At 36.7% G+C, this 27829-nt stretch overlaps 1 protein-coding gene across 1 annotated transcript in view; it reads left to right on the top strand.

The window, feature by feature from the left end:
• Positions 1-27829, top strand: part of WARS2 (tryptophanyl tRNA synthetase 2, mitochondrial) — an 84740-nt gene that overhangs the window by 35443 nt on the left and 21468 nt on the right. Inside the window, exon 2 of the mRNA XM_082615358.1 lies at positions 4082-4339. Coding sequence (XP_082471484.1) covers positions 4082-4339 — 258 coding nt within the window. The remainder of the gene's footprint in view (positions 1-4081; positions 4340-27829) is intronic.

Here is a 27829-nt window from a genome sequence, read left to right as displayed (position 1 = left end):
CCCATGATTTCATGGTACCAGGCATATCTCCCCTGCCATGCTGTCAGGCTGCCTGCTGACTCTTGCAGGGGGAACAGACGGGAACATAAACTCACCGCAGAAGTGCAAGACACTCTCTGTATATTTTTAAGACCAGGAATCCAGTTCTCATTTAGATCCTGTATTTTTTTAATAGCTCCTTGAAAATTGAACAAAACATTTCTTGTTGCTCTTACTTCTTGATAACATCATTCCCTCTGCCTGGATATATAGAATCACAGAAACTAGAGAATGAAAAGGATGTATTAGATCATGTCTAGTTCATTCCCACTGGTCACAATTCTTTTTTCTCATAGTCTGTCCTCTAGTGCTTTTCTCTTCTAGTTTTCCCAAGGATTAGTTTCTCCATCTCTCAGGGAATAATTTCTTAGTTTGAACATGGAGGAATTTGTGTGGAAATATTCATTTTTTTTTTCAGCTTGATATTACTGGTCCTTATAATCCTTTATATGACCATAAACAGTCCCCTTTCATCCTAGGTCAAGCATTTCTGGATGGCATTTTTTTCCCTCTTCATTTATTAAGTTCAGAGCTTGTTTTTCTGCTTTGCTTTCTCTCTTCATCAATCAGTCCCTAAAGCCCATTAATCATTTTTTACCTCACTGAAAGCTCCTTTGCTTATTCCCATATCAGGAATCCAGGGCTGGTTAAGGTCCTAAGGTACTGAAGGAAGCCTCACTGATATGTACTTATTCTCTGCTAACTCTTCTCTCTCCCTTTCTTTCTCTTTCTCTCTCTCTCCCTCAGCCTCAGTTCTCAGCTACAAACTATTTTTAAAGTAATGTCTCTAAATTATGATTTGGGGAGTTAGTCATTTGACAGCCTCATGTGTGTGTATGTACATGTGTTGATTTTAAGTGGTAATATTATATTTGTTCTCAGTTACTTAAAAGGTATTTTTCATATTCTCAGAGCTACAAACCTCTTAGGTCTCCTGAGTACTTATATCAAGTACAATTCTAGATCATGGAACTATGATGTAGCATTCTATTTTAGGGCTGTTATCTCAGGAATAGAGAGGAAAATAAGCAGATATAGGAAAATAGACTGTAGGATTTGAAATTCTTGGGAAAAGGGAAGGGCAAAATATAAGTAGTCTTGGCACTCACATATCTAAAGTAGATTAGCTCTTAGGAGCTTATATTAGATATAAAGATAAAGACTTTTTTTAATGTTACATTCTTTTTTTAAAAAAATTCAACTTTATTGATGTATAATCGACAAATAAATTGTAAGATATTTAAAGTGTACATATACCATGGTGATTTGATATACATTGTGAAAAGATCCCCCCCACCTAGTTAATTATTAACACAACCAACACCTCACATATTTGTCTTTGTGTGTGTGAGAGAGCATTTATTTGAGTTCTACTCTCTTAGCAAATTTCAATTATACAATGCAGTGTTATCCACTATAGTCATCGTGTTTTACGTTAGATCCTCATAAACTATATGGTTTTCTAGATGAGAGGACCCAGTATTATAAAGATGTCGGTTCTCCCCAAAGCAATCTATGGACTCAATGTAATCCCAATCAAAAACCCCAACAGGTTGCTTTTTTTTTTTTCTCTTGGAACTTGGCAAGATGACTGTAAAATGTATTGAGAAGTATAAAGGACCAAGGGTGGGTTAGATACTCTTGAAGAAGAAGAAGAAGATCGAAAGACTTGCTCCACCAGGTCCCAAGACTTATTAAAAAGGCAGCTGCGGTACTGGTGCAGACATAGACAAATAGACCATGGACCAATGAGACAGAATAGAAAGACCAGATACAGACTCAGACATATAGAGATACTTGGTTTATGCTGAAGTGACATTCCAGAGAGCAGTGGGGAAAGGATCTTTTCAATAAATGGCGATGGAACAATTAGGTATCCATATAGGGGGAAAAAAAGGAGAGAAAATAAAGTAGATGTCTACCTCACACCATATGCAAAAAACTCCAAATGGATACAGACTTAAATGTGAAAGATAAAACTTTAAAGCATGCACATACATATGCTTTATATATGTATGTATGTATATACACACACATATCTTCATGAACTCAGGATATTAAAAGATTTCTTCTCTGACAAAAATCTGGTCAAAAATTATATATTTGAAGAACATCTCTTCATCAAAAGATAACATAAAGGCAAATAGCCACATAATGAGAGAATATATTGGCCACACATGTAACTGACAAAATATTCGGATCCAGAATATACAAAAATTCTTAAATCAATGAAAAGATAATCCAAGCTGAGAAAAATAGGCAAAATAACTTGAATACCCTCTCCACAGAAGAGGAAATAAAAATACCAAAAGCCATGAGTTCTCAACTTCTCTAATAAATAATCAGAGAAATGCAGTTAAACCATAATGAGATTCTACCCTATATCATCAGTTAGCTAAAAATAGAACTACTGGCAAAGTGTTGGTGAGGATGTGGAACAATAGGAATTGGTGGTAGAAACTGCAAATTGTTATGTACTGATACTTAGGAATAGTTTAGCACACTGTAGTACAATTGAAGGTACATATGCATACCTTATGATCCAGCAATTCAACTCCTAGCTACGTACACTGGAGAGACTTGGCACTTAATACACAAATATACGTGTAGAGAATATTCTTTTTCTTCCCCCATGACTTTTTTTTTTGCAACAGAAAGGTTGCAAAATAATGCAATGAATGTAATGAAGTCTTAATAGGTGGTGTTTAAGCAAAACATGGTAGCTAGTGGAAGGAGCGTACATGAGCTTTGAAGTCAGTAATACCTGACTTGAAATTTCAGTTCCACCTATTAGGTGTGTGGCCATAGGCAATCTATTAATATTTGTGAGCCTCAGTTTTCTCATCTGTAAATTAAAAGTAATCATGTGCCTACCATATTATATATTATAAGGAATAAATACATTAATGCATATAAAGCACTGAGCATAAATGCCTGAAACATAGTAGCTGTACAGTAAATTATGGTTGTTATTAGTAATTTTTTATTATTGTTAAAAATGATAATGATGTATTTTATCATTTATCTGTATTAAGGACAGAAAATATTTTTTAAAAAGTTGTTGCACTCAAAAGCTTACAAATACAGAGGCACATTTTTTTTCTTCTCATTTCCTATTATAACTTCAATAATAGACAGTATACACCAATGGGATAGCCTGACCATGTCAAAAATGATTTTATAATTTTAAAAATTATGCAGAATTAAGAACTTCATTTGAAGAAATAAAAAACCAACTATAACTTTATCAAAAGTAAATGGATACTGAAGCGTGAAAAAGTTAAATAACTTTATCAAGAAGCAATATCAGAAATAGAGTATAGGTTTCCTAATTTTTAGCCCAGATCCTGCACATTAAATTATAATATCAGCAATTATTTTTATTTTTTTATTTTATATTGGAGTACAGTTGATTTACAATGTTGTGTTAGTTTCAGGTGTACAGCGTAGTGATTCAGTTATACATATACATGTACCTATTCTTTTTTCAAATTCTCTTATTTTTAAAGAAAACTGAATTAAGTAAGAGTAGCCTTTAGCCCTAATGCTAAGGCCTTCATTGCCTTAACTGCAAAATGAATGAAGTCACGTGAAAAACCCCTGGAACTCCTTTAATCTCCAGTGAAATTTGATTCTATGTCTGAAGTCTCTGTAACTGACCACCAGAACCACAGTCATCTTTTCCTCTTGGGAACTCTTGCCTGTACCCTACTATTTACCTTTCCAAACCAGTCACAATTGTGTTATCATACTGTACTGTTATTTTATTTTCATAAGCATATCCTCTATCTCCAGTTAGATTGGAGATACAGACCTTTTCTTATGTGCCTTTGTGTTTGTAAGCTTTTGAGTGCCAAAAAAGATTTTTTTAATATCATTTCTGTCTCCTAATAGCACCTAACATAGTGCTTTACAAAATAAATGCATTTAAGGATGATGACTGTCAGATTGCAGTTAAAAAAATTGCGTAGCCATCAAACATGGGCATAGGATTCATAGATTCTGCTTCAAAGGCAATTTTGTTTGTTTTCCTTTGTTCCAGAAAGATTCCGTGAAGCGAATATTTTCTGGCATTCAGCCTACAGGAATCCCCCACCTCGGCAATTACCTGGGAGCCATTGAGAGCTGGGTGAGATTACAGGACGAGCATGACTCCGTGCTGTACAGCATCGTTGACCTACATTCCATCACTGTCCCCCAAGACCCAGCCGTCCTCCGGCAGAGCATCTTGGACATGACGGCTGCTCTTCTCGCCTGCGGCATAAACCCAGAGAAGAGCATCCTGTTCCAGCAATCTCAGGTCAGTTTCTCAGATTAGAACCGAGAAAACATTTATTTTCAGATTGAGGAAAAAATCGAATGGTTTATATAGCTCCTGTTTTTGATTTTTTTTTTTGACCCTTCAAGTGTGACTTCATCAAATGTGACTGTTTCATTTTCATGTTTTCCCTATATTCATATCATTGAGTATTATTATAATGCAATAGTATTTTCAACTTTCCCTCCACTGTACTAGGTAAGTTTATAATGCTTCATAAACCAAAAAGTTGTATCCCATTAGTACTTCTAACCCTGGAATTGTTTTTCTGTACTGGGTTGCATTCAAACAGATGAATTCATGCTGTTGACTAGTCTCCTGGTGATGAGGGATAGAATTTAGCGACTGATGGTTTTACATAACTACAATGTTGCTTTATTGGGTATTGCATTTGGAAGGTCTATTGGATAATTCCCATTGTTCATTCTTCGTATAATAATTTTTGAGAAGATTTGAGAGAACTAGCTGGGAAATTGGAAGACAATGTCCAGTGTCTTGAGTCCAAGCCAAGAAAGGCTTTAGAACAAAGCCAAAATATTTGACTCATATCTTTACTATCGATGAATCAGTTTTCTCTTGGACAGGCAGATAACCTGGACTAGAGACAAGGCACTTAAGAGACTCCCTAGCAAAGAAGGTGAAAATTTTAACTGGATCATGCCCTTATTACATGTCTGCTTTAACCTGGTAACAAAGCCCCAGCCAAGGAATGGTATGTTATACATGTTTTGGCACATGTTGACATGTATGCATGTGTGGAACATGTTATACATGTGTACAACTCCTTTCTTGATCATAAACTTCTGACAATCATTATTTTTCTATATATTTAATCACCCACAGAACTTAATGTAATGATTCACACAGAGCAACCATTTAAAAATATGTAATCAATGAAAAAAGTATCTTCAAAAAATAAATGCAGTTATCAACTTAAACTTGTTACCAGCTTAGAGATAATGTGATAGAATAATGGAATCTAATCATTAAAATGACCATAAAGGCAATTTACCTCAATTTCCTTTTATACAGTTGGTCAGGAAGCCTTTCCTTACGTATGACTTTTCAGATTCAATCTTGGACAGATGTAATTGTTATCAAGTACTTGCTTATATTGAGCAAACACCCGCCTCCCTGTAACTTCTAGCCACTCATTTAACTTCTCGCTAAAAATGCATAATAAATCAACTCTGTCTTCCACGTGACTACTCTTCCAAACTTGGAGACATTAATTGTGCACCATCCTTACCCTCCAGGTCCTTGTTCCATAGGCCTTACCTTCTTCAAACTAGCTTACCCTAGATCTCTCACCCTCTTGGTTGTCCTACCTCAGAAGCACTCCTACCTTCTCTCTGAAAGGAAGGTGCCTCTCATATTTCATGAAACAATGTTTATCTAAACTCTTCACATCCATCTCTGACATTATAATGCTGGTCATCATTAGAGCCAGTTTTGGAGTCACCCAATGCATTTTCCAAAGCATACCATCTTCACTCCATCTTAGCTGTTTTTGATACAAGCTCTCTTTTGATCCTTATGTGATATTCTTTTTAAAAATTGTATTCTCAGTACTTATTTCCATACTTCTTGTAGGTGAAAATGTCTAATCTCCACTTGTCAGTTGCTTTTTAAAGTGACCTTTAAAATTAAAGGCTTATTTACAATCACATCCAGTACTTTCACTTTGAGCTCATAGCCCCAGAAATGATTACCATATTCTAAAAATGTTCTCCTTTGTAAAGGATTTTTGGCAGTGACCTCCATAAATGTATAAAATTTGCAGTAATTGAGGTATCTTCTTCCACATGGTACATTGTTGTTCAAAATAGCAATTGAAAGAGTAACACACAATATGGGAGACTTTGTAAGAACGTTCTCATAAGTGAGGGATAAAAAAATTCACCTTCCCTTTGGTGTTTTTTTTTTTTTTTTTTTTTGCTGTACGCGGGCCTCTCACTGTTGTGGCCTCTCCCGTTGCGGAGCACAGGCTCCGGACGCACAGGCTCAGCGGCCATGGCTCACGGGCCCAGCCGCTCCGCGGCATATGGGATCCTCCCAGACCGGGGCACGAACCCGTGTCCCCTGCATCGGCAGGCGGACTCTCAACCACTGCGCCACCAGGGAGGCCCCAGGTGTTTTTATGTTACATAATGAGCTCACTGGTTCCCAAACTAGTGAGCTCATTTTGTGGGTCTAGGTCAGAGAGTGGAGGCAACTGGTGTTGCCTGTTTCCTCAGTGACCTCTAAATTGGCTCCCAGTTCCCCCTCCTACCATCCCTGACTTCAGCTCCCTTGGGGGAATTTCAATAGTTTGCCAGTAAAATTTGAAGGAAGTACTCATCAGCCCACATTCCACAATTTGTCCCACAAAGACAGTATTAAAGACTTCCTCAGGTGTCTTTCTGTCCTCAAGACATGCTTGGTCTGGGCCATTTCCTTCTTTAACTCGGGCAACCAACCTTATTACAACTCAATGGATGGACTGGATATTTTATCAGATTTTCTTTCCTTTTTAAAATATTTAATAAAGAAAACTTTAAATATATGCAGAAGAGTAGAGAGAAGAGTATACTCTACCCCCATCATTTACTAACATTTTGTGATTTGTCTCGCCAATGTTGTTTTCTTTGTTGAAGTATTTTATAACAGATACCACACATCATGACATTTCATGCCCTAAATATTTCAGCACGCCTCTCTATAAACTAAGGAAATTTTCTTACATAACCACAATACTGTCATCACACCTAACAATTTAATGATAATTCCATATTATCATCTAATACCCAGTCCATGTTCAAATTATGCTGATTCTCCCAAAATGTCTTCCAAAATGCTGTCTTGTTGGAATGATGATCCAACCAAGGTCTATGCATCACATTTGATTATGGATCTTAAAGTCTCTTTTTATTTCATGCCTTTTGATTTGTTGATCAAGTTTTATTTCCTGTAAAGTTAATCCTTCTGCACTTAAAAAAAAATTTTAAACTTTGGTTTTGATGCTCCCACTTTTTTCTTTTTTTTTTTTTTTTCCTGATGTGGTATGTAGTTTTTTAATTGAAGTATAGTTGATTTACAGTGTTGTGTTAATTTCTGCTATACAGCAAAGTGATTCATTTAACATTCTTTTTTATATTCTTTTCCATTATGGTTTATTACATAAATATTGAATATAGTTCCCTGTGCTGTACAGTAGCACCTTGTTGTTTATGCATTCTATATATACTAGTTTGCATCTGCTAACTCCAAACTCTCACTCCATCCCTCCCCCACTCCCCTTCCCCATTGGCAACCACAAGTCTGTTCTCTGTGTCTGTGAGTCTGTCTCTGTTTTGTAGATAAGTTCATTTGTATGCTCCCACTTTTTTCATGCCTTTGATATGTTAATCAGGTTTTCATTTATTTGCTATAAAATTAGCTCTTTTGGACATAAAAATAAACCTTAATTTTTTGTGCTTCCTCTTTTCACTAATCTGTGTTAGCTGATGTTTAATGGCTATAAACTGCCATCCTACATAGTTGCTTATCACCATTTATAATAGTTTGACTAGAAACAGTGCTTACTTAGTGCCTATGGAGTGCCTAGAAAGGAGTGCCTAGATATCAGTTCCTCTAGAATGCTGTAAAGCTTCAAGCTGTTCATAGAGGATGATGGGAAATTCTTCCTGATGCTTTATCTTGAAACTGTGAAGGTGTGTATTGGCTTTTGCTTCTTAGGACCATTCTCAAGTAGAATTATTTTAACTAAGCTAGTCACCTTGAAACAATTATTATTTTAAAGACCTGGCCCCATATTTGCCATGTTCTAGTAGGTGAAAGAATCATCATGGTGTTTGTATTTTATGTCTTGCTATCCAAAAGTCAATTAATTAACAACTGTCTTTATCAACCTGTGGAGTTTTTAGTAGAGGGGGATTGAAAAGAAAATAGAGCATCTTTAAACACATAAGATTTACCAGCCGTTTCATGTATATGACCTCTCTTTTAATCTCCAAAACAGTGCATGAGTTAGGCATTACTGTTTTGTCACAGATGAATAAATTAAGGTATAAAGAGATTAAGTAATTAGAAAATCTCTGAGAGGTGCCTGGTACTTAGTAAATGCTTAATAATATCTTCTTAATTAGCTACCTGAGATCATAACAGCTTGTAGGTGGCAAATCCAGGACTCTTTTTTTCTTCCTAAGACACTACTTTTGGAAGCTATATAGACAGTTTCTGACTTACAGTGGTTCAACTTATGATGGTTTGAAAGCAATATGCATTCAGTAGAAACTGTACTTTGAATTTTGGATGTTGATCTTTTTCCAGGCTGGCAATACGTAGTACGATATTCTCTTGTGGTACTGGGCAGCAGCAGGGAGCTGCAGCTCCAGGTCAGCTGCGAGATCACAAAGGTAAACAACCGAGACACTCACAACCATTCTGTTTTTCACTTTCAGTACAGTATTCAATAAATTACATGAGATATTCAACACTTTATTATAATATAGGCTTTGTGCTGGATGATTTTGCCCAACTATAGGGCTAATGTAAGTGTTCTGAGCACGGTGAAGCTATGATGTTCGGTAGGTTAGGTGTATTTATATGCATTTTCAACTTAGAATATTTTCAGCTTAACCATGTTTTTATCAAGACGTAACCCCATTGTAAGTTGAGGAAGATCTGTACTCATGGGGAGAGGACATTTTTCTGTCTCCCACCATGCCTTTGCCTCAGGAGCTGATGGCAGAGGGGCAGTGCAGAGCCAGAGCTGACCTGAAGACCCTGGACTACTAAATTACCCTCTCACTCCTGCTTCAGTCTCACAAATCGATGGTCCATTCCCCACACTGTAGCCATGGTCATCTTTCTACTTAAAATACATCAGCACCTCTCTCCCACCCTCAAGGTAAAAATTTAAACTCAGTTACTAGAAAGCCCTTAAGCATGAGGCCCCTGAGAACATCAGGTCAGTGTTTCTTCCACTCCACCACTTTTTATCATAGGTTATTTTGTGTTCAAATGACCTGATTAACTTTTACCAATAATTCTTTAAAGCAGAAGTTAGAGTATTTTCTTCTGGGTTTTTTGTTTGTTTGTTTGTTTTTATAAATTTATTTATTTTATTTATTTATTTTTGGCTGTGTTGGGTCTTCGGTGCTGCGCGTGGGCTTTCTCTAGTTGCAGCGAGCAGGGGCTACTCTTCGTTGCGGTGCGCGGGCTTCTCATTGCAGTGGCTTCTCTTGTTGCGGAGCACGGGCTCTAGGTGAATGGGCTTAGTTGCTCCACGGCATGTGAGATCTTCCCGAACCAGGGCTCGAACCTGTGTCCCCTGCATTGGCAGGCAGATTCCTAACCACTGCGCCACCAGGGAAGCCCCTCTTCTGGTTTTATTTTGAGAAAATTTGATAAATCAATTCTTAACTTATAAAACATAAATTAGAGATTATTTGTGTAATTTTAACAAGGTTTTTATTGTTAGTTTCTTTATATTGGGAATTTTGCAGTACATTTAAGCATTTAGTTGATCACTGAATATGATAGGAATTTAGAAAATAATTAGAATTAAAGTGTTGGGAGCCAATACCAGTTAAAATTAGTTATAACTGCATCTCCTCACAGACAATTATTTCCAAGTAAAATAAAGAATTTTTGAAATTGTGAGTTAGAGAAAAATATTTTTTATATTATGTAAGGGCTCTTTTCATGTATATCCATTGTGTTAAGCAAAGTACTTACAGATAAATATAAAGACTAGTTCCCCAGGTACCATTGTTGGACACCAGAGTAAGTTCTAGTAATTATTTGAAATAGGGAAAGAGTTTAGCTATGTTATAATGCTGATTTTACCAATAATTTTAATCTCCAGTCCTTTGCATTCTTTCTCAGCGGTCTGACTGGAACGATTTAGACTTACTGAAGATTTTTCTCATTATTTTCTTTTTCTTTCTTTCCCACCGGCCTCTAGTCATGGTGCTTCCCCTACAATATGTTTGCCATATGTGGGGAATTTTACAGAGCCTCTCCTCTGAAAGGTGTGTGTGTGTGCACGTGCGCATGTGTGTGTGTGTGTGCATGCGCGCATGTGTGTGTGTGTGAGTGAGAGAGAGAGAGTGGGAGGGAGAGGGAGAGGGATCGCCTGCTTATGTGTGTGTTTGGCAGAGGTTTCCATGCCAATGCCAAAGTCAGTGGTCTCTTATTTCTAGCAGGCCCGAGTGCAGATCCAATCTGATTCCCACAGCTGCCTCTGAGGTGCATGTTTCCACATCTTTAGTTGTTACTTTGCTTGGGATTGAATCACCCTGCAGATGGAAGATAAAAGCTGGAGTTCATAGCTTTAGGCACTGGCTTTCTGCCAAGGCTGGGAGAAAAGGACAGTTTCGACCATCAGACATCATGTTACAGAGGGTCCAAAACAGTCCAGGAAAGAGTCCAGGGAGAAGAATGGAATCTGCAGCTTTGGAATGTGGCCTCATTCTCTAATTAGAGGTAGGTTTTGTTTCCCAGGAAACTAAAATCAATAATAATAATAAAGGAAAGGGGGCTATGGAGGAACCAATTTCTGAATAAGGGCCAAAGGAACTGACTACATGAATCTTGGCTCACTGAATACAAACAAAAGTTGTACCTGACCCATTCATTGTCCCTTATCTTAGAGGTAAAAAGCCAAAGCCTAAACTAGGACAGAGGATCTTTTGTGTTTTCACTTATCCTAGTAATTTTGGAAGCATATTTGAGTACATACTTGTATTTGTTAAACTCTCAAGTTGTTAGGCTACCAACAACAGGTGTACATTCAACTCGTAATAGGAAGGAAGCAAACAAACCTCTATATAGGTTAATGGTCTTGAGGAATCTATTGGTAAAATTGGTGTTACTTCCAAAGTTTCCAGGGAGAGACAAAAGTTCTAAGTGGCCCATGGCATAAATAATAAAGAGAAGTTAGGAAAATTATTATATAACTCAAACTCCTCATGTTATTTCCTTCTCTAAAAAGTTTCCACTAGTACCACTTCCTTGCCTAGATCTATACTCATGTGTGACTTGATGAGAAGCTGTAGTATTTGTGCTGCTTGCATCCTGGACAACAGGGTTAGGTCATATCTTAATGACACCTCCAAGAAGAGTTATTTTTTACTATCAGGGCAGTAGTGGAAAGAGTGTGGGCTTTGAAGCCAGATACAGTTTGAATCTCACTGTGATCTCTTCTTGTAGTGACACACGGGGCAAGTTACTGAAGCTCTCTGAACCCCCCTTTTAATGTCTATAACAGGGATATTTAAATAATATGATGTATAATTCCTGGCAGATGTTAACTTTCTCTCTCACCCTACATCACCACACACATACTGTCCCCACCCCAGGCTCCTTGATTTGTTTAAGGGTAGAGTGGATTTGGAAGGTGGAGATCAAATTAATGACAGTGCCTGTCTTTATACTCAGTAACAAAATATTTTCACAGGAGTTTGTTATCAAAGGTTTTTCAGGACTTTTTAAGAAATATTTCAGACATTCAGAAAACTATGAAGGCGAATGGCTGCTTTTTGAAATGCTAACCTTTTGGCATACTTGCTGCATGTAGTTTCTGGGGTTTTTTTAAATTAATTTTTATTGGAGTACAGTTGCTTTACAATGTTGTGTTAGTTTCTACTGTATAGCAAAGTGAATCAGCTATATGTATACGTATATCCCCTCTTTTTTGGATTTCCTTCCCATTTAGGTCACCACAGAGCACTGAGTAGAGTTCCCTGTGCTATACAGTAGGTTCTCATTAGTTATCTGTTTTATGTGTAGTGTCAATAGTGTATATGTGTCTATCAAACGTTACAAGTACAGTCGAAACTTTCTGTTTAGCTCTCTCTAATCCCATTCTGTTTCCTGCCTCCCCAGAGGTAACCACTATACTGAATTTAATACTCATCATTCCCATATATGTGTTTCTATTTGTATTGCATATAATTTGGCCATAACAATCCATATCATTTATTTTGTATGTTTTAAAACTTTATGTAAATAGCATAATGCTGCACATATCTTCTTACATCTATATTTTTGTGTGCAACATTAGTTATGTGTTTGAGATTTATTCATTTTGACTGCTCTACAATATTCCATTGTCTGGCTCTATCACAATTTATTTATCTATTTTCCTGGCAAAGGATATTTAGATTTTTTCCAACTTTTTTGTTACTGCAAATAATACCACAGTAGACATACTTCTGTATGCTTTTTGTGTACATCTGAAAGGCTTTTCTAGGTGTACATACATAAGAGTGGAATCATGAGGATATTTGACATGTATATATATCATCAGTGTTAGTGGATATTGCTAGATTGCTCTCCATATTGGTATTCCAATTTACATTCCCAACAAGTGAAGAGTTCCTTTTGGTCTATGGCAATATTTGGTATAATTAGACATTTTATTTTTGCCATTATGAAGGATAGAATATGCTATCTCGTTGTTTTAATTTGCATTTTTGGTTTTGTGAGCCTCTCTATCATATCTTTCTTTTCCATTTCATTAGTTTCATTGTTTCCTCTCTTGCTTCTGTTTTCTTTGAAATTACTTTGTTGTTATTTTTCTAACTTCTTAAGTGGACCTCATTAATTTTTAGCCATTCTTCTTTTCTAATATAATTATAAATACTCACTTCCTTCTAAGTACTGTTTTATCAGCATCTACAAAGTTGTGATATATAGTATTTTCAGTATAACTTATTTGTAAATGATTTCTAATTTCTATTATTTCTTGTTTGATCTGTGATTTACTTAGAAATATGTGTTTTAATTTCCAAATACATGACTCTTTTTCTAAAAACCATTTTACCCACTCGAATGACTAAAATTAAAAATACTGATAGTGCTAAGTTTTGGTAAGTATGTGGAACAACATGAACTCATACATTGCTGTTAAGAGTATAAAATAACAATTTCTTATAAAATTAAACATATACTTACCAAGTGACACAGCAATTTCACTCCTAGGTATTTACCAAAGAGAAATGCAAACATTGTCTGCAAAATGACTTGTACGTAAATGTTCATAGTGTTTTTGCTCACAATAGTTCCAAACTAAAAACAACCCAAATGTCCATCAATGAATGAATAAATAATTGTAGAATATTCAATTAATGGAATATTATTAAACAGTGAAAAGGAGTCTGTAACAACATGAAGGAATAGCAGAAACATTATGCTGAAAGAAGCCAAGAACAGAAGAATTCATATTATATACTAACATTTATATGATATTCTAGAATAGGCAGAACTAATCCATAATAACAAAAAACAGATCAGTGGTTTCCAGGAGCAGGGGTGAAGGAAGGGTGAGGAATTAACTGTAAAGCTGTGTGAGGGAACTTTGGCGGGGCATTGAACTGTTCTATATCTTGACTGGTGTGATGGTTACACATGTAAAGATTTGTCAGAACTCCTTGGACTGAGCAGCTAAAATGGGTCCATCTTATTGTTTGTACATTATGCCTCACTAAAGTTGATTTAGTATTAAAAAAAATTTTTTTAATGAGTAGGCACTTAGGATGTATAAGTCAAAAGAAAAGAAGAACCCACAGAACTGTGTGAGAACACTTCAGGTAGTTCAATATAGTTGTCATTCCAACATTTAAAATGACAAAGGCAAAATAAATATGGCATAAAAATTTCATCTGAGCTTTGAGTCACCCATTCACAATGAAACCAAGAAACAACCTGCTCACAAGTTTAGTCAGTGAACTAATTATTTTGTTTGCTGTTGTAACATGTTTCCTAAACTTCTTGTAAAACCAGCAAAAAGCCCCATGAAACCAAGTGTTGCAACTGTTGACCCCACTCCAAGGAAAGTATTAAAAGAGAGTAGCTCTGGGACTTCCCTGGTGGCACAGTGGTTAAGAATCTGCCTGCCAATTCAGGGGACATGGGTTTGAGTCCTGGTCCGGGAAGATCCCACATGCCACGGAACAACTAAGCCCGTGTGCCACAACTACTGAGCCCATGTGCCACAACTACTGAAGCCCACGCGCCTAGAGCCCATGCTCCACCACAAGAGAAGCCACCACAATGAGAAGCCTGCGCACCACAATGAAGAGTAGCCCCTGCTCACCACAACTAGAGAAACCCCGTGCACAGCAATGAAGACCCAACGCAGCTAAAAATAAAAATAAATTAATAAATTAATTTTTTAAATAAAGAGAGCAGCTTTGCCAAGGATAGTGCTTTGAATTAGACTGAAGGGATCTTTACTGCCAAGAATTTTAGGGAATTTTAGTCAAGAGTTATAAAGAGTTTAAAATAATATGAAAATCATCTTATGATTTAAGACTTTCATCATTTTTGTTTGTTTTTAATTCATGTTTTTCCTTGTTTAAACATTATTTATCCAAATCAAAACAACAACAAATATATGTAGGGAGAGACATCATTTACAAACATATTTTGTACTTATTTGTTATATACTACAGGATAAAGAACACAACCCAGGGTTGTGTTTTTGTTTTTTTTTTTTAATGAAGCACAATGTGACCTCTAATTTACCTGTGCTTAGTCTTTTCTTCTTATACTTCTTTATTACTCTGATTCATTGATATATTAACTGCTCATTCCTTTTAATTTCCAGAATTCTGTCCTGAGGTAGCTAGGTAGATAGATAAGTAGATAGACAGATAGACAGGTACATAGATAGATACATAGATAGATCTATTCAATATATATATATATTTTTTCTGCCCTCTTGAAGTCTCATCTACTTCTATAACTTTCAGCCATTTTCTCTCAAATCTTGTCTCTATCCCTAACCTTTCTTCCTAGTTTTTTGTGTTTCTAGCAATCTTCTAGACTTCTCTCTCTGGATATCTTTCCAAAATCTCAATTTCAACATATCTGAAACCAGATCTTTCCTTTTTACCTCTAACCAGCCCCTCCACTTGAATTTTTAAAATAATTTGGGATGAAATTCACATAACATAAAATTAACTACTTTTTCCCAACCTTAGATACATGTTTATATTTTTTCTTTACACAGACTTTTTTTAAAACTGAGGTAAAATACATGAATATAAAATGTACCATCTTAACCATTTTTTAAGTGTACAGTTCAGTAGTGTTAAATATATTCATGTTACTGTGCAACCAATCTCCAGAACTGTTTCATCTTGCAAAACTGAAATTCTATACCCATTAAACAGCGATTTCCTCCCCTCCCCCCAACCTCCAGACCCTGGCAACCACCATTCTGCTTTCTGTCTCTATGAGTCTGACTGTTCTAGATAATTCATATAAGTAAAATCATACAGTATTTGTCTTTTTGTGACTGGGCTCATTTCACCTAACATACTGTCCTCAAGGTTCATCTATGCTATAGCATGTGTCTTAATTGCCTTCCTTTTTAAAGCTGGATAATATTCCATTGTGTGTATATATCACATTTTGTTTATCTATTCATTCATCTGTCAGTGGGTATTTGGGTTGCTTCCCCCTTTTGGCTATGTTTAATCATGCTGTTGTGAACATGAGTATACAAATAGCTCTTTAAGATCCTGCTTTGTATTCTTTTTTTTTTAAATCAAAGTATAGTTGATTTACACTATTGTGTTAGTTTCAGGTGTACAGCAAAGTGATTCGATTATATTAATTCTTTTCCAGTATAGTTTATTACAAGATATTGACTATAGTTCCCTGTGCTATACAGTGAATTCTTGTTGTTTCTTTTGTGTATAAACCCACAAGTGATATTGCTGGATCACATGGTAATCTCTTTTTAATTTTTTTAGGAATCACCATACTGTTTTCCATAGCAGTTGGACCATTTTATATTCTGACCAACAGTGCACAAGGGTTCCAATTTCTCCCTCCTCATCAACAGTTGTTATTTTCTTTTTTGTATGTGTGGGTTTTCTTGGGTTTTGTGGGGTTTTTGTAATAGTAGCCTTCCTAATGGATATGAGGCCATATCTCATTTTATAGTTTTAATTTGCATTTCCCTAATGTCTAGTGATGTTGAGCATCTTTTCTTATGCTTGTTGACCATTTGTATAACTTCCTTGGAGAAATGACTCTTCAAGTCCTTTGCCCATTTTTTAATCAGGTTGTTTTTGTTGTTGTTGTTGTTGAGTTGTGGTAGTTAGTTCTTTATTTTCTCCCACTTCTCAGGTTGCCTTTTCACTTTGTTATGTCCTTTGATGAACAAAAGTATTTAATTTAATGTAGTCCCCAAAATCTTCATTATTTTTTAGGACCTAAGTTTTGGGGGCTATCATATATACCCACATGAAAATTTAACATAAAATTTACTCAAGAGATAAATTTTATAAAAACAACAATAAACTGTCTGCCATCATGTCCTCTACAGGATAGCTCTCATTCTTCCTCAAGGTAGGAATTGCTGAGGGGGTGCGTGTTTATGGTAGATTGTTATCATTCCTAATTATTCATGTTCATTTCCTGTAAGAACAATGATCAGAAAACTTTTTCTGCAAGAGCGTAGATAGTAGTTTAGGCTTTGCAGGCCACATGTGCTGCCACCACCCTCTTCACCACCAGCTCTCCTCCTCCTCCAATTCTTTTTCCTTCTCCTTCTTCTCTTTTTTTATATTTGACTACCCTTTAAAAATGTAAAAACCATTCTTAACCCATGGGCTGAATAAAAACAATCCACAGGTCAGATTTGGCCTGGGAGCAGCAGTTTGCTAACCCATAGGTATGAGGATTATATGTCCTCATCCATTGCCACATGACTGACAGTGCCTTCGATAGGAGAAACATCTGTTCCTACTCCACTCATGTTGGGCTTGTCCACATGACTTGCTTTAGCCAATGGAAAGTGAGCGAGCATGTTATACACCATGCCCAAGCAGGATCTTTACAAGCCATTCCATGTTTGTTCTAACTCTCTTGCTCTTCCTTCTTTCTAACTCCTTCAGTTTGGGTCCTGGAATGAGAAGGTATGTAAAGCAGAGGAAAAGCCAGCCTACAGCTACTAATATGTGATGTGAATGAGAAAGAAACCATGGCTGTGGGCCGCTTATTTAGGGTTGTTACCGAGCATAGCCTAGAAAAAGCTGACTAAAATACTGCTATAGGTAAAGAGGTACATATGTATACACATACACACACATATACACACTAATCAGTAGGACTTAGATGGAGGTGACTTTTAAGTCTGGAGCAGGCTTATAGAAGCTGCTTATTTAGCTTTGGAAATATTGGACTAAGAAAAAAGCATAGAAGAATCCAAATGTGTACAGATAGATATTCATTGGCAAACATAAATACTGACAGGAGGCAGACCAGTTGAAGAGAGTGAGAGTTTATCATTGATAACAGAGTTCTTTTAATTTAAATTGATCCCCAAACAAGGTTCCTGTTAAGGGGATTTGTGATGAGGATGATAAGAGTCTAATAAAAATAACTCAGCGTGAAGTTGCTAGTTTCCGAGAGGAAATGATAAATGGGAATTTGTGAGTCAGAATAGTCTTTTAGGTGTCCTAACCAAAACTTACAGTACCTGATTCCTGGGAAGATAACATTTATATAGGAAGTAGTAAAATCCTAAGGGACACTTAGACATTTGATCTAAGATTTACTGAATCAGCTAATTGCTTGAATGGCTTTGATTGATACCTAGCAGCTGTATTTTTTTTGAATCATGCTATCCTGTACTCTCCTTGCTAATTAAATGTTTCTGAAAAAAGTTGAAATTCAGCAAAACACAGGGGCTAATATAACAGACACTCATGTTCCCAACACCAAGGATGAATATTGTTGACATTTTGTCATATTTGCTTGACTTCCTATATTAAACAAATAAAGTTGAAGGACCCTTTAATTCTTTCCTTGTCTACTCCTTTCACCCCTCCTCCCTACATCCCTTTTCTCTATCCCCAGGCAACCAAATCTTGGACTTGACCTATATCAATCCAGCCAATTTTTCACACTTGTTTTCATGTGTAATCCCATGAGTAAATATAGTATTTTTAATTGTGTAGTTTAAAAAAAAATGATACAAGTGGTGCCATATTGTAGAACCTTTCTGCAATTTTCTTTTTTCACACAGCAGTATATTTTTGTGATCTCATGTTCATACATCTAAATCTAGTTCATTTCTTCTATTTGTTGTATAGTGTACCATTATATAAATATGCCACACTTTATTTAGACATCACCTTATTAATAAACCTTTAATTTCATTCATGCATTCATTTAATAAATATTTATTGAGCACTTACCGTGTCCTAGGTCCTGTGTTATGTACTCATGTTACATCAGTGAAGAAAACAGACAAAAATCTTTGCCACCATAATACTTACATTCTGTTGGGGTAACACAACATAAATAATAACTATAATGAATAAGCCAAACATAAAGTATATTAGAAGGTGATAGGTTATATAGAAAAAGATTAAGGGGAATTGGGAGTGGCACTGAGGGAAACATGTTGCTATTTTAAACAGCGTGGCTTCGTGAACCCCCTTGATAAGATAATATTAGAGCAAAGACTTAATGTGAGGGAGTTAATGACATGAATATCTGGGGGAAGAGAATTCCTATCAGAGAAAAGGGTCAGTGCAAAGCCGCTAAGGTGGGAGTATGCCTGGTGTATTCAGGGAACACAAGGAAGTCAGCATGTCTGGAGAAGAGGGAACAAAGCGGGTGAGAAGGAGGATTGGAATCCAGACGTCACAGGGTTGAAAGGGAGGAGGTGATCATGATAGGCCATTGTAAGGACTTCGGCTTTTACTCTGAGGAAATGGGAAGTGCAGGAGGAGCAGAGAAGTGACACAATCTATGTTTTAAAAGGGTCACTTTGGCTATTGTTAAGAATAGACCGCATTGTAACTAGGTTGGAAGCAGGGAGACCAGTTAGCAATCCAGGCGAGAGTTGATCGTGCCTCAGACCAGAGTGGTAGCAGCAGAAGAGGTGAAAGTGCTAAGAGATTCTGAATATATTTTGAAGGTAGAAGCAACAAGATTTGCAGATGGATTAGGCATAGAGTATGAGAGAAATAGAGGAGTGAAGAATGACTCCAAGGTTTTTGCCTAAGTAACTGGAAGGGTAGAGTTGCCACCAACAGAAAGGACAGCTGTGGTAGAGCAGGTTTGTGAAGGAGGGTCAGGAGCTCAGTTCTGGGTAGACTGAGTTTGAGATGTCCATTGGATATCTACACAAATACGCTGAATGGAGAGTTGGATATATGAATCTGGAGCTCAGCAAAGAGGTCTGGCTAGAGTTATACATTTAGAAGTCATCAGTTACACAGATAGTAGTTAAAGCCATGAGATGAGATGAAATTGCAAAGAGAGTGAGTGTAAAAAAGAATGTAGATAAAGAAACAAGGACTAAAACCTGGGTGTCTGCAATATTAAGGTCAGGGAGAAGAGAAGGAACCACACAAAGAGACTGAGAAGAAAACGTATTGAAACTGGGAGAAACACTACAATAATGCAGTGTCTGGGGAGCCAAGTGAAGAAAGTGAATCAAGGTGGAAGAAGTAATTATTTGTGTCAAATGCTGTTTAATATGCCAGTAAGATAACAACTTTATCTTAACCATTAGCATTGCTGACTGTGGTGAGGGGTTGTAGTGGAGCAGTGGAGGTGAAACCTGATTGGAGTGGGCTTAAGTGAGAAGGGGAGGCTCGTCAAACACAGCAGCAGCTCTGGCATCTTTTTCTTCACTGATGAGAACCCATTCTCCCCACTCACGTTTTGAAAGGATCTGGAGTTGGCTCTTTGATTTGAGGGCCATCTATTCCTGTGGGGAGAAAAACTCCTGTCTGGAGGAAAGTGGAGATCATGCCAAAGATCAGCAAATCAGGACTACTCAAACTACATTATCTTTATTGCCACAGAATAATTAATGGATGATGCATCAAAGAACAGTTGTGATGAATTCCACCTGCATAGTTTTCTAAACAGCCTTAGTGAGATAAAATTCATATACCATACAATTCACTCATTTAAAGTGTACAATTTGATGACTTTTAGTATATTCACAGAGTTGTGCATCCATCACCACAATCAAGTTTAGAGCATTTTCATCACTCCGTGATGAAACCCAGTACCCATTGCCCCTCTCCCCTCTCCATGGCAACCTCCAATCCACTTTGTCTTCTATGGGTTTGCCTTTTCTGAACATTTCATACAAGTGGATTTTGTGATTGGCTTCTTTCACTTAACATAATGTTTTCAAGGTTTGTCTATGTTGTAATATTTATCAGTACTTCATTTGTTTTTATTGTGGAGTAGTACTCCATTGTATGGCTATACCACATTTTGTTCATTCATTCATGATGAGTCAGTGAACATTTGGGTTGTTTCCACTTTTCCAGATGTTTTCCACATGAAAATGCTACTCTGAACTTGTGTATAAAGTTTTTGTATAGTTACATGTTTTTGGTTATCTTGGTATACATCTAGGAATGGGATTGCTGGGTCATATGGTGACTCTATATTTAACATTTTGAAGGACTGTTAAAGGGTTTTGAAAGTGTCTGCACTACTTTGTATGAGAGTTCTACCACCAATGTACAGAGGGTCCCTGACTTAGGATGGTTCAAACATACGATTTTTCGACTTTACAATGGTGCAAGAGCAATAAACATTCAGCAGAAACGGTACTTCGAACTTTGAATTTTCTTTTTTATTTTCCTGGGCTAGCAATACGCAGTTTGATACTTTCTCATGATGCTGGGCATCAGCGGCGAGCCACAGCTCCCAGTCAGCCACAAGATTATGAGGGCAAACAACTGACAGACACACTTATGACAGTTGTGTACCCATACAACCAGTCTGTTTTTTGCTTTTAGTACAGTATTCAATAAATTACATGAGATGTTCAACACTTTATTATAAAACAGACTTTGTGCTAATTTTGCCCAACTGTAGCTAATGTAAGTGTTTTGAGCATGTTTAAGGTAAGCTAGGCTAAGCTATGATGTTGTGTATGTTAGATGTATTAAATGCATTTTCAACTTAGGATATTTTCAACTCAATGATGGGTTTATCAGGAAGTAACCCCATTGTAAGTTGAGGAAGATCTGTATAAGGATTCCAAGTTTTTCATTTCTTTCCCCAAATTTTTTTGTTGTCAGTCTTTTTTTATTTTAAGTATCCTAGTGAGTGTAAAGTGGTATCTCAATGTGTTGTTTTTTTCAATGTGGTTTTGATTTGCAATTTCCTAATGACTAATGATGTTGGGCATTTTTTCATGTGCTTATTAGTCATTTGTATATCTTCTTTGAAGAAGTGTCTTTTCAAATCCTTTGCCCATTTTAAATTGGATTATCTGTCTTTTCATTGTTGAATTATGAGTTTTTTACGTAGTCTGGATACAGCTACCTTGTCAGGCATGATTTGCAAGTAACTTCTATTTTGTGAACAATCTTTCACTTTCTTGATGGTGTCCTTTGAGACACAACATTAAAAAAATTTTTTTAACATCTTTATTGGAATATAATTGCTTTACAATGGTGTGTTAATTTCTGCTTTATAACATAGTGAATCAGTTATACATATACATATGTTCCCATATCTCTTCCCTCTTGCATCTCCCTCCCTCCCACCCTCCCTATCCCACCCCTCTTGGTGGTCATAAACCACCTAGCTGGTCTCCCTGTGCTATGCGGCTGCTTCCTAATAGCTATCTATTCTATGTTTGGTAGTGTACATATGTCCATGCCACTCTCTCACTTTGTCACAGCTTACCCTTCCCCCTCCCCATATCCTCAAGTCCATGCTCTAGTAGGTCTGTGTCTTTATTCCCCTCTTACCCCTAGGTACTTCATGACCTTTTTTTTTTTTTCCTTAGATTCCATATATATGTGTTAGCATACGGTATTTGTTTTTCTCTTTCTGACTTACTTCACTCTGTATGACACACTCTGGGTCCATCCACCTCACTACAAATAACTCAATTTCGTTTCTTTTTCTGGCTGAGTAATATTTCATTGTATATGTGCCACATCTTCTTTATCCATTCATCTGTTGATGGACACTTAGGTTGCTTCCATGTCCTGGCTATTGTAAATAGAGCTGCAATGAATATTTTGGTACATGACTCTTTTTGAATTATGGTTTTGCTGGGTCGTATGGTAGTTCTATTTTTAGTTTTTTAAGGAACTTCCATACTGTTCTCCATAGTGGCTGTATCAATTTACATTCCCACCAACAGTGCAAGAGGGTTCACTTTTCTCCACACCCTCTCCAGCATTTATTGTGAAACACAACATTTTAAAATTTTGATGAAGACCAGTTTATCTGTTTTTTCCTTTTGTTGCTTGTTCTATTGGTGTCATATGGACTAACAAATCACTGCTTAACCAAGGTCATGAATACCTACTCCTATTTTTTTTCTAAGCAGTTTATAGTTTGGGCTGTTATATTGAGGTCTGTGATCCATCTTGAGTTAAGTTTTATGTATAGTGAGAGGTAGGGCTACAACATCATGCTTTTGCTTGTAGATATATGCCTGTAGATGTTTAGTTGCCCTAGCATTATTTGTTGAAGAGACTATTCTTTCCCCCAGTGAATTGTCTTGGCGTCTTTGTTGAAAACCAATTGACCATAAAGGTAAGGATATACTTCTGGACTCTCACTTGTTTTCCATTGATCTGTATGTTCTATCCTTATACCATACATTTTCTAAATTACTGTAGTATTACACTGATCGATTTTTGGATGTTACACCAAGCTTGCATTTCTGGAATAAATCCCACTTGATTATGTTGTGTAATTCTTTATATATGTTGCTGGATTTAATTTGCTAGTATTACGTTGAGGATTTTTGCATCTATATTCATGTCATTGGCCTATAGTTATTTTTGTTGTGATGTCTTTGCCTGGTTTTGGTTTCAGTATAATACACGCCTCCTAGAATGAGTAAGAAAGTGTGCCCTCATCTTTTATTTTTCTGGAAGAGATTGTGAAGAATCGGTATTAATTTTTTCAATGTTTATGGCAATTCACTAGTGAAATCTGCCCTCCACCCACCACCTAGGGTTCATTTTTGTTGTTGCTATGTTTACTCAGTGACTTTTCTGCAGCAATTCTGTAAAGTCTGTCTTCATAGTCATGTGTGGCCACTGCAGTCTCTGCTGGGTTAGCTTAGTACTCAGATAATGATTGAGCAGAAATGTCTAAATGCTTTGGTCCTATATTTTCAACCCTTTGGTGAAGGGCTTACACAGGGCCTCAAGGTGAGCTAGAGGTAAGAGATTAGGGTCTTCTTAGATCTTTCCTGGACGTGTGCACAGCTGTGCGCATACTTGTGGCCTGCTGGAGGCCCAGGAATGTGTCAGGTCTTTTCAAAGTACTCTATAAGCATATCATTTCCCAGCTTTTCTCCTTAAGCTTTCTAGACAGCCTCTTGTTTTCTCCTTCTGGTATCAGCACCTCAGGCAGCTGTAATATTAAATCATTGCTGATGATTATATTTGAAAAGTGTCTTAGGGCTAGGGCTTTTCCCACTGAATGAGCTCTAATCAGGTCAAATAATAGCCAGCCCTGCAAATGGGGCTTTTCCCCATTTTCCAAATGGAGAGCTGTCAGGTCGAGTAGTGATGCTTCTCTGGGGCTGGATCTTTATGAGGAGCTCCAAACCCTAATATTTCCTTCCAGTGGCTGCTAGGCTGCTCTTTTCATGACTACCACAGATATGGGGAGAGGCTAATGGGAATCGGGCAAGTTAAAATGCCACAAAGCTCTCTGTTTTTACTGGGATTTGGATGTTTTTCTTAAATAAATACTCTTCAGATTATTGCAAGTCTTTGGCTAATTTTCCAGAGTTTTGTAAAAGTTGACTTTGGCAATTTTTGCTTGTGTTTTCATTGCTTTTATGGAGGAACAGATTTTCAGAGGTTGTTGCTCTGCTATTCCATAAGTCCCTCCACCTTATTTTAAACACCAGAAATGTTTTAACTTTTATTCAAGGCCAAGTATAGTTAGATTTACAAGCCTTTTACCTATTTTCACCAACTGAACACACCCGTGTACAAGTTACATGGGTAACTTGCATTGCTCTTTATGCCCCTTTCCAATCACTAAACATCCCTTCCCTAAGATAACCTGTTTTTAAACTTAATATAATTTGAACCATTTAGTATATACTCTTTTATGTCTGTCTTCTTTCATTCAACATTATGTTTGTGAGATTCTTTCCTGTTGTTAAATGTAATTCAGTCTTCCTCATTGCTGTAGTATTCCATTGAGTGAATATACCACAATTCATACATTCTCTGTAGGTGGACATTTGGATTACTTACAATATGGGGCTGTTACAGTATACTCTTGCACAGATATTTTTGTGAACATATGTAAACATTTCTGTTAGGTATATACCTAGAAATGGAATACCTGGGTCATATGTTATATGAATGCTGAGCATTAGTGGATACAGTCAATTTTCAAAGTTGGTGGACCAATTTACATTCCCACAGCACTGTGTAAGAGTTCTGTTTACTCAATATCCTTGCCATACTTGGCAGTATTTTGGGTTTTTCATTTTAATCATTCTGGTGAGGGTGTAGTGGTATCACAGTATGACTTTAATTTGCATTTAATGTACTTGGCCAATTTGTATAAGGTTATCTGCTTTTTTCTTATAAATTTGTAGGTTTTTTTGTTTTTTTTTTTGTTTTTTTTTTTTTGTGGTACACGGGCCTCTCACTGTCATGGCCTCTCCCGTTGCGGAGCACAGGCTCCGGACGCGCAGGCCCAGCGGCCATGGCTCACGGGCCCAGCCGCTCCGCGGCATGTGGGATCTTCCCAGACCGGGGCACGAACCCATGTCCCCTGTATCGGCATGCGGACTCTCAACCACTGCGCCACCAGGGAAGCCCTGTAGGTATTCTTTACATAGTCTGTGTACCAGTATAATCTGTATAGGTTTGCAGATAGCTCCTCCCACTCTGTGACTTGCCTTTTTTCCCTCTTTTAATGGTGGTGTTTGATAAAGAGACGTCATTAATTTTAATGTAGTTTCATTTATCAAGATTTTTGCTTTATGTTTAGTACTTTTTAGATCGTATTAAAAATCCTTACTGACCAAAGGAAAGATGCAATCAACTGATTTAAGTTTTTCTTCAAATTTAAAAAAAATTTTAAATATTTAGGCAGAACATTTTAGTCTACCCTGAAGAATACCAGTGTTTCCCCATGAATGTATTTTACAGATGATTGTCCTCTTTCATTCACAAAAACACCAGCAAAGCATCAAGTCTGATACAGCTCTATTCCAAAATATCTTTTATTCCTTCCTTTCAAACCCAGCAATTCTACTGAGTATATTTCTTACCCCATTTATTTCTAATCAATCACCCTGTCTTCTGTTTTCAGAGATAACAGAACCCATTAGAGTTGAAGTTCTCTCACTTTCTGCTCTCCACTCCTATCCCACAAGATAGATCCTCATCTATATTTATTTCTCCTCCTCCTATTTCAGTGGAAGATGTAGGTCTATCCCACCTTAAAAAACAAAACAAAATTTTTATTCTTAATCCCTACTAGTTACCTTCATTTCTATACTCCTTAAAAAAGAAATGTCTTACACATGTGATAAAATTGCATTGAACTAAATACACCCACACAATGAGTAGTACATGTAAAACTGGTGAAATCTAAATAGGGTGGATGGATTGTATCAAATTCAATTTCCTGGTTGTGATATTGCACTATATTTATGCAAGGTGTTGCCACTGGGGGAACCTGGGTGAAGGGCATGCTGGATCTCTTAGTATTATTTCTTACAACTGTATGCAAATCTATAATTATCTCAGAATAAAAAGTTAAAAGAGTCTTCCTAAAAGTTATCTATAGTCATAATAACTACCATTTACTGAGTGCTTACTGTGTGCTAGGTACTGTACTAAGCACTGTCAGGTGGATACTGTTGTTAATCTCATTTTATAAATGATGAAACTGAGGCACAGAGAGGTTAAGTCATTTACACAGGGTTACCCAGCTACTGAGTGGCAGAACTAGCATTCAGATCTGGTAGCCTAAGCTCAGAGAGAGAGTTCTTATCCACTCTGCTATACTTCTTGTATGTCTGCCTTCATATTCTGCCTCCTAGTCTTGCTTCAACCCACCCCTCTGTAACAGATTTAGCATTCATCCCAATCACTCCCGTGAAACTGCTTTTGCCTGGATCACCAACAAGTCCATTGCTAAATCTAATGGATTCTTTTTGGTCCTAACCATTCTTTCTGCAGCCTTTGTTATTGTTCATACATTCAACAGATATTTATTGAGCACCTATGGTGTGCCAGATTCTTGTTTTACAACAGTGAACAAGATGGGCAAAACTGCTGTTAGCTGAAGAATACGTATATCTTTACTTGTTATAATTAGGAGGTCAGAAATCTTAAATCACTGCTGACTTGTTTGTGGATGGTCAACAGACCACCTTATTGTTCCATGCTTTTGTTTTTCTGTGGCTAAACCAGATTATATTGTTATTTTGTTTGTGATTTCACAACATAAGGCAGAATGTACTATATTTAATACCATTTTCACTTTTCTCCAGATAGAAGTCTGACCTTTTCCAAGCAGTTGCCATGAATATGAATAAATTAAGAGAGCTAAATCCTAAAGTGTACTACCCTTCTTGTGTAATTATTAACGATATATTAATTTATATTATAAATTATAATATTATAGATAAATTGTGAAAATTAATTGCCTTTGACCTTTTACTTACTTTTCCCAAATAAGGATAATTGGATTAATTAATGCCACATTATTTGGAAACACCAGGAAGATCTCTGCAGAATATTCAATAAGTTTCATTCCATATAGCCAAATAAAAAGCTACTGGAAAATACTTGACTTCATGGAGACATCATGGTAGCTGTTTGCATATCACCAAAGCTGAGCTCTTGAGCCCTAGTTGAAGGAAAGAAATCATCTTGTCTCTTTCCACATGTCCATGGTTATATTCTGTGTTTTTATTCCTTTCCCCAATTCAGTAAAGAAGAAAAAAAAAATCTCTCCTACTTCTTCATGTCAAAAAACAGCTCTTGTTTTATTAGTTCTAATGGGAATGTGTTTTGCTTGGTGATTGGAAGCAACTATAATCCTCTTGCTTCCATCCAGGGTTACTGTTTCTGTCTGATAGCTGTTTGTTTACAGCAGCAGTTAGCAATTTGCATGGACAGTGCTGTCAAAGTCACTGCCCTCAATGAATCCCAAATGCCTCTTGGAAGAAAGATGACAGATTCAACCCAGCGACTTGCAAAACTTTAAAAGCGATTCCTTGTCAAACATGTGAAAAACAGCTCTTCCCTCTCCATGACTTGAGGAAAAAAAAACGAGAAATTATCTTATGCCAGATGGCGATTCCTTGCTAGTAAAATAGGCCTGGGCTGATTCAGCTTCATTCCTTTATGTTCCATTTGCAAAACCCACAAAGAACACATTTGGGGCCACTTTTCAGAGCTGGCAACAGCCTCTGCTTTTTAAGGAAATCAGATGGGCACACACACAAAAAGCCACAATGGA

The sequence above is a fragment of the Mesoplodon mirus genome (assembly GCF_964341445.2).
Source record: "Mesoplodon mirus genome assembly, chromosome: 3".
NCBI lineage: Eukaryota > Metazoa > Chordata > Mammalia > Artiodactyla > Ziphiidae > Mesoplodon > Mesoplodon mirus.
The sequence above is the reverse complement of the archived record's forward strand: the minus strand, read 5'-3'. Positions and strand labels throughout refer to the sequence as shown.